Genomic DNA, 12,574 nt, shown 5'->3' on the forward strand with positions numbered 1-12,574 from the left:
TCCGAATCCTGCTTCCTTTTAGCGAGCACGGGAACTCAGGATCCTGGCATGGGCTCCATCCCTGCGGCTGAGGAAGAGGGGACCTGTGGCTTTTTCATGCACTATTTTCCGCCCCCATCTGGTCGATCTTGATTTGGAAAAGCTGTGAGGACTTTGATCGCAACTTTTGCCCTTGGTCGTCGTCGACTTCGGATCTTACTCTCGGTCCAGAGTAGTACGGAGTACTATTTGCTCATTGCTCTGTAGCGCCGTCCGAGACTGCAGTAGTATCCGGCGGCATGGATAGCCTATTGGGCATGGATTCAAGCAAGCAACCATGAGGGGCACGGACTTCGCCAAGTTGACGACTCTTTTATGCATCACTCGCGACTCGGGATGTACGTGTCGACCTGAGTTTCTTGGACGACGACGGCCGTAATGTGCGTCATCCGCCGTCTTGCGTAGGCCTATGCAGAAGCACTGTGGCCCGCTCCGAGAATAATCAACGTGATCAGAGCCTGTTTCGCGGCCTGCTGGCAGCCCTATCGTGTTCTCGTGCTCGGCGCCTTTGCGGTGTGTCGATCAGATCCCTCACAGGGCGGAAAACCCATCAAAAATTCCAAGCCCAAAACATGGTGTCGTGGCTGCTCACGCCAGAAGACAAACCTAAGCCCCCAGGAAGGCCTTGCTGCTGCCTGTCACCGCCAGTCCCCGAGTCGGCCATGGGAACCAGAAGTATCTAAAAGTGAAGACGAGACGGTGGAGGATTCTGGTTGCCTGATGATTCTTCGCCTGTTTGGGCATCACCGGCCGAAAATTGATGTTCCAGACATCTGTGATGCTAACTCGTATTTCCCGGTCCTCCGCTTGACAGCACCCGCTGTAGAGTAATACATATATGATATAGATGACACAATCCGAAAATACCCTGATCCGCAGTCGCTGTCATAGACATCATGCTCGTAGTAATCATTGTGGCTACGCCCATGCAATCTTCCCTAATGCTCTGCATAAGGGAAGCCCCAATACCGCAGCAAGATCAAAGATCTCCAGGAAAGTACCCGGAAATAGCGCCCTTTGTTTCCTTCACCCAGTAAGATGTACATACTAGGAGACGCCTGCGCCTCCTCGCCCATACGCTCCGGCCTCGTTGTCCCCTGCGACACCGGGTCGCCGATCACCTCGCGCCCTTGAAGAAAAATGAGTAGACAGTGACGTGTAGACATGGCGTGAGATCGTCGAGAGCGTAGAGTTTGAATTCTCAAATAGCCATCTGGCGTGCGCCCTTTTATGCCGCTCGAACAAGTAACGTTGTGCCGGCGGCTCCAGTATTTGTCATCCTTGCCGCTATTGACTTTTGCCACGAGCATGGCAAATAATTGCATGTTTGAAGCTCGTAGTTGCGATCCGGAGTTGGCACAAACAGAAAAGCTCAACCACCTGTAGCTCTTGGGCACACTGGCATGGACCGAGCCCGGTGTAAATGGAAGCAACAAATGATGGATCATCTGCGTCGACCCGCGACCGATATAGAAAGCGAATGACGCGGATATCCAAGCCGATTGGATCTGCCGATTCGGCGGGTACCGGATCAGGAGTTCCTGCATGCGTACGGCCCATTGAGGGAGAAGGAAAGGCTCGAAAAGCCTTTGTGGTCGGCTCAAGGAGACGGATTCAACGTGGAAACATTCGACCGTGTCACCGGCGGCCAGATGTTGAAGAATAGCCACCGCTGGAGTACCCAGAATCGTGCCACGGACGACCACCCAAGGGTTTAGAGTTTGATGGCGATGTTGAGGATGATGATGACGACGCTTGGTCTGAACGCCTCTTCGCCGAATGCGTTGGACAGGCGAATCCGACCAGCACGGTTTTCTCGGTAGTGGAATGGCCTCGTTGACCATATCGTTGGCATGGGTCAACCGAATGCTTGTGATACAGACAGCGGCACACCGCGTATCTTTCGACGATCTGATAGCACATGTTTGCTTTGATCTTGGTAGAAATTCAGTAGTACTTGTACAGTGGAGAGAGGTGCGGGAAGAACCAAAAACTGCAGTGGGCAAAATCACTTGATGTAGGAAAAAGAGAACCGGGAGTATGTGCAGGAACGATTGAATACACAATGGTGAGGTGAAGTAGGCAACCGGTGCTTCCACAGTCTTATATCATGGAAGTCGTAACGGTAGCCTTAGGAAGGAACCAATCAGTCGACCGATGCAGTTAGGCGGGGAAAATAGGGAAAGTAGCGACCCATAAGAGTCATGTGTCGAGGGCCAAAATTGGTCCAATGGGACGACAAAATGACATGAATACGTCTGAAGATGAGAAGTATTCTGCGTAGTCGGGATGGCAACGAACAGGACGGTGCATCTCTGGGTAGGAAGAGCAAAAAGAACCAACCACGCCCCCAGTCGGCCACGTTTTCAGAATAGAACCAAGTACCAATAGAAAGCTCGAGATGAACGATGTCGACCAAATAAGAATCCGGCCTGACTTCGAGGACTAAGCCCAGTGATGGCGGCCCAGCAGGTTGGCATCGAACCAGGAAGAGGGGGGGGCAACGCTGAGCAGAGCGGAAAATGGATGTTTGCGAAGTCAGGACGGGGGGAGGAGGCACGAGGGAATTTGGGTCCAAAACGTGGTGGTTGATCGATCATCACGCACACACACGAGACGGAACGTTTGTTCGATGCAGGAGAATGCAACTATCCGCGTGCCGAGAGAGCGGGACTCTCGTCGTCACCAACCCTGTCATGGACGAAGCCGATGCAGTGGTCCCACGAAAGTTGCGGGTTTTTTTTTTTCGATGCAGCACCTGGAGTTTGGCTTTTGCTGATTGGGATGGGTCTGAGGCTGAAAAAGGCTTGGACTGATTGGGAGTAGGGCGGGCGGTGCTGAGAGGTGGTCACGACACGACCCCAAGACTGAGGGTCTGCCTAATAGCCAGCAGCCTGAAGCTCTCCCATCCGGCCCAAGCAAACTCGAATGACCCGAGGAGAAGTACACTAGGCACCATGCCGATGGATGAGGGAGTCACTGTGTCAGTGGAACGGGACAGAGCAGGAAGGCCATTTGCGAATGGGCATTGGCAGGAGAGGACGGGGGCGGAAGACTGGGGGGGGGTGGGTTTCGGCGACCTTGGGCCAAGGTACTGGGAGCCTGTGTAGCCCTGCAGCGAGTCTTGGAAGAAGTCATGACTTTTGCTGAAGAAGCTGCAGGGACATGGGCTATGGGCCACGAAGGGGCATTGTTTCCCCACTTTGGGGGAGAGATCGAAGAGAACAAGGTCAGCAACTCAGTCAGAGCGAGACGGAAAGAGGATAGGAATAAGAGGCGGGCGATGACTGATGGAAAGAGGATGGGATGACGATGACAGGCGGGCGGAAGAGAGAGAGAGAGAGAGAGGGAGGGAGAGAGGCAGAGGCCAAGACTGTGTGAAGCGGTCATGTGAGGTCACCTGACCGACTCGGGAGGCCGGAGTTTTTATCAGAACTTTGTACGTCATTGAGCTAGTATAATTGTGCCATAGCACCAATGGGTGGCAATACTAATAGCTCCTAGTGCGCGCTAGAGCCCTTAGCGGGGAGGAATAGCACTACTTCTGGACTACGCAGTACAAAGTACCCCCAAAACTCAATCATAAGGGCAGGTGGAAGCGAACCGGAACGACCAAAGAAAGGAACACAGTGTCACCCACTGTCATCCCTCTAATCCTCGCTCATCCTCCCATCTCACCCGCTCTCCCCTGGCGTCCCCCTCGGACAGAGAAATCCTAGGGCTGAGCAATATTACATTGGAAGTTTGCTCCAGAGATCTCGCTCTCACACCCCCGCCATCTCGTCTCGTTGGTCCGCTCGTAATCTGATGGCTTCGGGGAACCTCTGAAGTGTCGTCTTGAAGTCATACATATCTTTGATCGTATCGTCACATCATCACAGGTACTGGCTTTCTCGGGTCCTGGGCTCGTCTCAACCTATCCCCTTCTGAGGACTCTCTTCGTCGCCTGATCGGGTATCGGGTAAGGCTGACTCGATTCAAAACCTCACCCGTAACAACCAGGACAAAAATACTATGGGCAGTGTCACGTTCTTCCCATTCCCCACCCCCGTCCTTGCTGACACTATCACACATTTCCCGCACCGCTGTTATTCCAGTCCACAGCGACCAAAGTCCCCTTGATGCATTTCTTTTCTGTCGGCAATCATTCGTCCCGAACACGTTGGCCCTGGGGCAAATTGCCTCCCACCAGCCCTAAGGCTTGGGACAAGATTTTAAATCCTTCAGATGAGACGATGAGAGCGCACGAGTCATTTGTCTCTTCACTGACAAATCCCGAATTAGAGAAATGCCGTCTAGGCCGTCTCGGTTGTCGCGTACCCTCCGGGACGGATCATGTTGGAGCACGTCACGGCACCACGCAAACGTTCCCTCTCCGCCAATTCATGGCATTAACTTGTATGGAAGAGCCAATCAGCTTCTGGATTGGGGACTGCAAAGTTCGGGATCATCCCAGGAGTCATCGCCGCAAGATCCGGAGGCGCAGCCTGGCCCATGCCCTGTGGATTTCCACCGTCCACCCCCTCTTGAGTCATGGGGACTCGGGGGAAGTTGAAAAGGTCAAAAACGTCCAGGTACTCGAGTTCGTTGGGGGCCGGGGTGTTTGCTCGTGTTGGGTGGTATGATTTCACGGCCGCAGCATGTGGCTGGCGCGAGATGAGAAAGTCGAGATCGTAGGCACATCTGTTTCAATGAGCTTAGCCTGCATCCAATCATATACCAGGAACACCTTACCGGCGCATATCGGCCAGGATTTTCACCGTGGACGGAGTCACCCTCTCCCCCGTCACCCCACTGGTTCGCTGGGACTGACGATATTCACCTAGAACCCGGCTCAGGATTTCACTGTACCGTTTCGCAACAAGCCAATTCTCCCCCATCTCAGCGAGGGTCGTCACGAAGAAGTCAATGTCGGGGTCCACTTCGTGATCCATGGTCGATCCGTGCACCAACATGACCCGCGCTCCGACCCAGATGGCGAAGGCGAATGGGGGCCCGAGGCGATCCAGTAGGCCACTGAGCTTCACGAACCGACAGAGCTGACGCATGTTCTCGACGGCGGATAAACACCGTTGCATGGCGCTGTAGGACGAGGAGAAGATCGGCGAACTCTGAGCAGGATACGCCGCCGACGAGTTCAAGCGAATGACCGTCAGACAATAGGCTGCATGTAGCATGATCCAGCCACAATTTGTATTTTTAGCCGGCACGTTGGATTTTAGAAGCCGAGTGATGTTGGCGAATTCGTCGGGCAGGCTGAAGTGCCACGCGTTTAGATCGCTGTCGAGGGCTCGGTACGAGCCTTGCCACTGCTCCACGTCGCTCAACGAGCCAATGTCCACGGGCCGTTTCAGAAATTGGTGGATGTGACCCAGAATAGCGATGAGCTCACAGTGATAGGAGAAATGTCCATGGGTGTCCGCCATCCCCGTGGCATATCGAGGGCGCTCTGGCGGCCGAAACCACCTCGTTTCCACCGGCTTGTTCGCTGCAAAGAGGTCGTCTCTGCAAGGCAGACGCCGGTCAACCTCTTTTTCGTCCAGCGCGAATTCGAATGCCGTCGCGATGGTGGCGTATCGGTCAAGCAGGAAAACTGCCCAGAAGAGCCTGCGTCGCTCTTCATCCTCAATCCACGTTTTGGGCTCCGGCAGAACAGAGGCCCTGAGAGTTGCGATCGAGGGATACATGGGTGAGGCAAGTGTAGAGCCCGCCTCCGCCGCAAGTCCCAGTTGGACCATGCTTCTGCTAATCAGTGCAAGGAGATTCCATGCCGGCGGACCATTTGTCGACCCTGTCACATCCAAGGCCAGGATGACCAGTGCTTGCAGAGCCCGCACATTTGAATTTTCCAGTCCGAACAACTGGACACGCTGCTTGGAAGTATCATGATAGTGCTGGCGGCCTTCCGGGGTCAATCGAGGGTCCTGCGAGAAGCGCAGTGTTGTTGCCACAATGGCATGCAGAAGCACCCTGTCGGCTTCGTCCAGAGTGGACGCCCCAAACAATGTGTCTAGGGTGGTTTTTCGATCCAGCAATGGCAACCATATGTTGATGTGTTTGAAATAGAGATCCACCAAGGCATAGAGGAGGTCATACGGAGGGAGCATCGCCGAGTACTCATTATACATCTGGGCGGCTTGATATCCCGTCGTGGAATGAGGTGAGGTCAGTGTATGTGACTGAGCGGACGGAGTGTAGTGGCTCTGCTGCACCATTTGCTGGTCTGGAGCTCCCTGCTGATACTGTAGCGAGCCATGTCGGGAGGTGGAGGCATGCAGGTTGGGGTCGATAATCTGTTGCTGGAGCTCTCCGGCGACATTGATGCCCTGCGCATCGTACGACGCCCGCACCCCAGCGACGTCGGCACCTAAGCCTTGTACACCATGGCTGTTGCTGGCAGAGCTGACCCGGGTGTCAATGGTGCATGATTCTGCAAGATGGGCGGCCAACTGGCGACCTTGTTCATTCAACAGTGCTTCAAGCCGGTCTAGTCTCCCCTCGAGCTCTCTACCATAACCGGCACGCAGGCCGGGCTTCTTCCGCTCTTTGTATTCACAGGGGAGTTCATTGCGAGAACACCACCCACAGGCAGGCTGGGCACGGTCGCATTTTACTTTTCGTTGCTGCTCCACCGCGTCAGTACAGTGCGGTTGAATCCCCAAGACTTACGTATACGGACCTTGCAGGCTTCGCAGCTGTCAGAATCGAGCATTAGTGAGGGATGCACATGACCGAGGAACGACGGGAAGATGAACAAGGAAGACGCGATGAAGCCAAAGGGGGGGCATGGGCCACACGTACGTGACATTCATAGGTCTCTTGCGCTTTCTGGAGCCATCCCGGTCGTCATCTATGCCCGAGTCAGAGTCTGATGGAGTGTTGGACGACGCCCCCAGAGTGGCCAGCGATCCCAGAGCAGACGACACGTGGACGTGGCCATTGCTCCCGGAGTGATGGTCATAGAGCTCGAGCTTCGTGGCGTTCATCATGATCAGCTATGGCCTTCTTTGTGCCCGTCGAGCCGTCACCCGTGTGGCACTGGCGGCATTGACCCGTAAGCCGAGTTATCGGTTGAGAAGAGGCCGAGAATGGAGAAAAAGGTTGAAGCAAAACAAAATGAAAAGCTGGGGAACCGAAAGTCAGCTGAACATTGGCGGCTCGCAGGCATCACTCCACCGGCACTTGGCAGGCAACGGGGGCGTGTGTCAGACCAAAAATGATGCCACTGCGGGACTGTGGAATGGCAGCGCCAGCCAGTGTCTGCACCTTGACAGACAGAATCGAATTGTAGCCCACCCCACTCTGCCCCAAATGGGCTTCCAGGGCATCTCTGCTTCCTCCTCCAGTACGCCGGACGGAGTGCCTCGTACAGTTCGGCTAAAGGAGCAAAAATACATATTGTGAGAGATCCACGATCTCGTCCTTTGCATTCTCGCATCGCCATTATCACATGGCTAGAACCAGGAACCCCCCCTTTTCTGCCTGTGCATGTCACTAGGCAGGTCTGTCATGGCTCCGAGCCCGGGTGAAGCTGTCCCGATCAGCGAAACCCAGTTATTTGTGCGAGTGACATTGACGAGTGCCATGTTCTCTTATTTGTGCATTTCAACCCCTCTAGGACAAAATATGGCGCTTTGTCTGTCGCCGTTATCTCCTGCTGTGCTCTTTTATCTTCCTCTCCGTCCTCCCTAATCACACGACAAAAAGAAAGAAAGCAAAAAGACCTCGAGATCCATCATGTCTGGGATCAAGGCCTTTCCTACCATCAAAGCCATCCGAACTTTCGTCGTCGACGGAGTGGGCTCTGGCGGCGACTATCACAATGTCGAAGGGGGACACTGGCTGATTGACAACAAAATCGCAACCCCCATGTCCAAATGGGAGCGGTATCGAACCTCCAGGACCTCCTTTGGTATCAATGTCCTTGGCTCCTTCTGCGTCGAGATCACAGCCACCGATGGTACCAAGGGTTTTGCCACAGGATTTGGTGGGCCGCCTGGATGTTGGCTCGTTCAGCAGCACTTTGAACGATTTCTTCTGGGACGGGATCCGAGAGACGTGAACGATCTGTACGAGCTCATGTACAAGGGTTCCCTGTTCTACGGTCGAAAAGGGTTGCCAGTGGCCGTCATATCTGTCATCGACCTGGCTCTGTGGGATCTCCTGGGCAAGATCAGGAACGAGCCAGTCTACAAAATGATCGGTGGTGCCACGAGAGACAGGCTGCACTTTTATTGCACCGGTCCCGAACCCGCGGCGGCACAGAAAATGGGCTTCATTGCAGGGAAGGTGCCCCTGCCTTACAGCGCGGACGAACCCGATAGCATCAAAAAGAACATTGCATTTCTGAAGAAGCATAGGGAAGCCGTCGGCCCCGATTTCCCTTTGCGGGTCGACTGCTGGATGTCGTTGAACGTCCCCTACACCATCGAGCTTGTGTCGGAGGCCAAGAGACAGGATATCAGAATAGATTGGTGGGAGGAAGTCCTGTCGCCGGACGACGTTGATGGTTTCCAACTGTTGAAGAGGGCACACCCAGACACCAAGTTCACCACGGGGGTAAGGATTCTTTGCTCAGAAGTGCCTCAACCCATGGAAGACTGAATCATTCCCAGGAACATGAATACTCTCGCTACGGATTTCGCAAACTCATCGAAGGGCGCAATGTCGACATCATCCAGCCGGACGTGATGTGGCTCGGTGGCCTGACGGAACTTCTCAAAGTCTCTTCAATGGCCGCAGCCTACGACATTCCGGTCATCCCCCATGCTTCGGGTCCTTATTCCTACCATTTTGTCGTCAGCCAGCACAACTCTCCCTTCCAAGAGTATCTAGCGAACAGCCCGGATGGAAAGAGCGTTTTGCCTGTCTTTGGCGACCTGTTCCTGAACGAGCCAATTCCCACCAAGGGGTATCTGGATGTCGGCACATTGGACAAGCCTGGATTCGGGCTGGAATTGAATCCCAATGCGCGCTTGATCGATGCCACAAATCTGCTGGGCATGAGGCCGCAAAAGTCGCTGACAGTGCCAGTCGCCACGGGACAGACCGCGGTCAATGGATCTCATGCTAATGGCGGCCATCTTCCCACAGAGGACAACGGATCAATGGTGGGGGACCATGTTGCGTGAAAATGGACATTTCGGTCTCTCTGCGCGTCCCTTAAGGATCCCCCCTCCCGAAAGCTTCATACATATAAAATCTACTGTTGCCTTTCATCCCCTTCCTATTGCGCGGTGAATTGCTTTCCCGCCACGGAACATTCCGTTTCAAGGCTACCAATGCACGCTTATCCAATATAAGCAGGCCGTTTGTGTCTCGTGGCCCAGATCGATGAATGCATGACCCCACAAGTACCCATCCGTCGACCCCAGAATGTTCAATGCATTTCTCAACTCCTGCTCCACGCGGCAGTTGGGGTTCCTGAGGCCAGCTCCATACCATCCACATAATGAGCATGCTATAACTTTCGGGTTCCCCAAGACGGCATTACGGCAATATGATTGACACCGGCCACATCCGATATCTTCGCCTTCCGTCATCTGGCAGCGAAATCAATCTAGCAAAGTACCTGCTTGGTGGAGTTGGTGAGGTTAAATTGGATGAAGAGTCAAGTATCTTTCTGTGCTCTTTGAAGACTAGACGCCTCTGGGATACACTCAAGACCACAAACATTCAATATCCCTGAACCAGTCTTTGAAGCATAATCGCCACTCCCCAGGGCTGCAATGACTAACCCAGGCATCGAGGTCGATATCGCTCCGTACGAGCCACGAAGTGTACTCGAAACACTCCCATGCAGTTTACCCTTGTGCCATTTTGACACCGATACTGACTTCGAAGCCATTGCCACCCCGATAATACATTCATTGGGAAATCTCACGCCAGCAAACCTCTCGTCGACGGCGATCTGGCGCGACGTCTTCGCCCTAACCGGCACTCTGCGAACAATCTACTCGGCGGACTCTATCACCAAGGCCTGGACCGAAACGTGTGAATCCCGGCTAGCCTGCGATTTTGCACCTATTAAGGATTCGGCAAAACCAACACGGCTGGACAAGGACATCGGATGGGTGAATGTCTCCTTCACATTTCGCAATCGTGGCAGCCCCGCTTCCACCTGCCGAGGAATTCTGTCCTTGGTCCTGGAAGATGACGGGCATTGGAGGATCTGGCTCATCAGGACTATCCTGGAGCAGTTGGAGGGTTGTGAAGATGTGGACATTCTTCCGGTGGTCCAAGAAATGTCAAACGGTGTGAATGGGAATCACTTACATACAAACGGCGTGAACGGAACCCACACTGGGACGAATGGGTCGGTCCGCCCTCCCAGTGACTATGACTGTGTCGTCGTAGGAGCTGGTCAAGCAGGTCTCGGCTCCGCAGGCCGGCTTCAGTCTCTGGGGATCTCCTATGTGGTGCTCGACAAAAACGCCCAAATCGGCGACAACTGGATGACCCGATACGATTCCGCCAGGCTACACACGGCCCGCGAGTACAACCACTTACCATTTGACCGGACATTTCCACTACCCTATCAGGAATTCCTCACCAAGTACGACCTGGCGAAGGGATACAAGGACTGGGTCGAGAAGTTCGGAATCGACAAGCACATCTGGTTTAACACAACTCTGGAGTCCGGATCGTGGGATGAAGGCAGCAAGAGGTGGACATTGCACATCCGTCATGCCGACGGTTCAACCCAGAGCCTTACGTGTCGACATGTCATCATGGCCACTGGTGGAGGAGGGCAGATTCCCATCATGCCACAGTACCCCGGCCGCGATATCTTCGAGGGCACAGTCCTCCATTCCGCCGAGTACAAATCGGCCGAACCCTGGCGCGGCAAGGCTGGTATTGTAATCGGTACGGCAAACACAGCCCACGACGTCGCCGAGGACATGGTGGAAGCAGGGCTCTCACAGATCACCATGGTGCAGCGTTCACGCACCTACGTGCTGCCGTGCGAGTACTTCAAGGTGATTTCAGACCGGTCGTACAACGCAGATGTGCCCACCGTCGACGCCGATCGAGAGCAGTATTCAGTAAGCAGTATCCCCTCTCTGGAATTTGAAGAAGTCAATTGACCGGCATTTGCAGATGCCGTACGCGCTCACGAGGCTCCTGAGTCGCAAAGCACTGCATGGGATGGCAGCCAAAGAGCCTGAACGCTTCGACGCCCTGGAGCGGGCTGGATTTAGAGTGGAGAGATATGGCGACATCATGTGGCATATCTGTGAGAAGATGGGCGGTACGTCGCGGTCCTCTTGCAAGACGGGCTCGTCCTCAGGCCACCGAAAGACGGTATTCTACACTAAAGACACGCCGAGCTAACTCATATGTCTAGGGCATTACATGGATGTGGGCTGTTCAGACCTGATCGCGAAGGGAAAGGCATGTTCACCCCTTTTCTCCCTCTCTCCCTCTCCATCTTTCTTTAGCATGTCCCCCAACTGACCTCGCCGGGCCCCCGGCCCTTTCCAGATCAAAATGCAATCCCACGCGCTGCCCACACACTTCACCCGCACCGGCCTCGCCTTCAGTGACGGCAGCGAAATCCCCGCGTCGGTGATCGTCTTCTGCACGGGCTTTGTGGGCAACATGCGCACAGATGTGGCCCGCATCTTCGGCAAGGACGTCGCGGCCCGGGCGGACGACTTCTGGGGGCTGGACGGCGAGGGGGAACTCAAGGGCGTGTTCAAGCGCAACAGCCACCCGCACCTGTACTACATGGGCGGCACGATCGGGCACGCGAGGTATTTCTCCCGCCACGTGGCGATGCAGATCAAGGCCGAGTTGATGGGCACGCCGCTGCCCGTCTATGAAGGGGAGAGAAGGCCCGAGACGGGGAACTGGCGGGCAGTGTCGGAGGGGGGAGAGTCGTGAGACAGTATCATGATTCAATGGTTTGTAGGTGATTTAGACTGGTTGAGTGAGTGAGTGACTGTCATTGTCAAGCGAGGCATTCCATCCTACAGCCCCTCGATAGGAAACAGAAGGCCTATCTGGACACCCATCCCATATCATATTATTCTGTATTCCTTTCCGTCTATCCGTCTGAAAAGGAGATAGAAGATATCGATGTGGATCCATCCAAGGACACGTACACGGTCGTCGTCGCCGTCGTCTTTACGCCCGACAGACAGACAGACAGACAGACAGAAAGGCGGCTTCAATCCCATTCAATCCCATTCAATTCAATTCAATTCATTTCATTTCATTTCACTCCAGAAATCCCCAGAGATTGTTGAGACTCTCGCTCAAGCACGGGTGCGCGAACATGGCATTTTCCAACTCGTCGTAGGTCACTGTGGGTAGGTCAGAAAACAGAAAATGTGTGTGATGGGCTTTCTATAGAAGTAACTTGATTTCATGAGGACACATTAAAAGAAATGGAAAAGGGAAGGCGAAGAAGAAGAAGAAGAAGAAGAAGAAGAAGAAGAAGAAGAAGAAGAAGAAGAAGAAGAAGAAGAAGAAGAAGAAGAAGAAGAAGAAGAAGAAGAAGAAGAAGAAGAAGAAGAAGAAGAAGAAGAAG

At 54.0% G+C, this 12,574-nt stretch overlaps 5 protein-coding genes across 5 annotated transcripts in view; 2 read left to right on the top strand and 3 right to left on the bottom strand.

Annotated features, from left to right (window-relative positions):
* Window positions 1-977: 977 nt before the first annotated feature.
* On the bottom strand, window positions 978-1,883 carry AYL99_00976 (hypothetical protein; the record flags this gene model as incomplete). Its single annotated transcript, XM_018832492.1, has 1 exon — window positions 978-1,883. One exon carries the CDS (start codon window positions 1,881-1,883, stop codon window positions 978-980), a length of 906 nt encoding a protein of 301 aa, XP_018698371.1.
* Window positions 1,884-4,430: 2,547 nt separating this feature from the next.
* On the bottom strand, window positions 4,431-7,025 carry AYL99_00977 (hypothetical protein; the record flags this gene model as incomplete). Its single annotated transcript, XM_018832493.1, has 4 exons — window positions 4,431-4,722; window positions 4,774-6,662; window positions 6,719-6,734; window positions 6,841-7,025. 4 exons carry the CDS (start codon window positions 7,023-7,025, stop codon window positions 4,431-4,433), a joined length of 2,382 nt encoding a protein of 793 aa, XP_018698372.1.
* A 751-nt stretch (window positions 7,026-7,776) lies between these two features.
* AYL99_00978 (hypothetical protein) lies at window positions 7,777-9,170 on the top strand (the record flags this gene model as incomplete). Its single annotated transcript, XM_018832494.1, has 2 exons — window positions 7,777-8,598; window positions 8,655-9,170. 2 exons carry the CDS (start codon window positions 7,777-7,779, stop codon window positions 9,168-9,170), a joined length of 1,338 nt encoding a protein of 445 aa, XP_018698373.1.
* A 597-nt stretch (window positions 9,171-9,767) lies between these two features.
* On the top strand, window positions 9,768-11,925 carry AYL99_00979 (hypothetical protein; the record flags this gene model as incomplete). The annotated part of the gene is made up of 4 exons (XM_018832495.1): window positions 9,768-11,084; window positions 11,140-11,290; window positions 11,387-11,400; window positions 11,524-11,925. 4 exons carry the CDS (start codon window positions 9,768-9,770, stop codon window positions 11,923-11,925), a joined length of 1,884 nt encoding a protein of 627 aa, XP_018698374.1.
* Window positions 11,926-12,261: 336 nt separating this feature from the next.
* AYL99_00980 (hypothetical protein) overlaps window positions 12,262-12,574 on the bottom strand; it is a gene marked incomplete at both ends in the record, with an annotated part of 2,075 nt that continues 1,762 nt past the window's right edge. Inside the window, one exon of the mRNA XM_018832496.1 lies at window positions 12,262-12,347. Within this exon, the coding sequence (XP_018698375.1) occupies window positions 12,262-12,347 (86 nt within the window). The remainder of the gene's footprint in view (window positions 12,348-12,574) is intronic.

The sequence above is a fragment of the Fonsecaea erecta genome (assembly GCF_001651985.1).
Source record: "Fonsecaea erecta strain CBS 125763 chromosome Unknown Scaff1, whole genome shotgun sequence".
NCBI classification, from domain to species: domain Eukaryota; kingdom Fungi; phylum Ascomycota; class Eurotiomycetes; order Chaetothyriales; family Herpotrichiellaceae; genus Fonsecaea; species Fonsecaea erecta.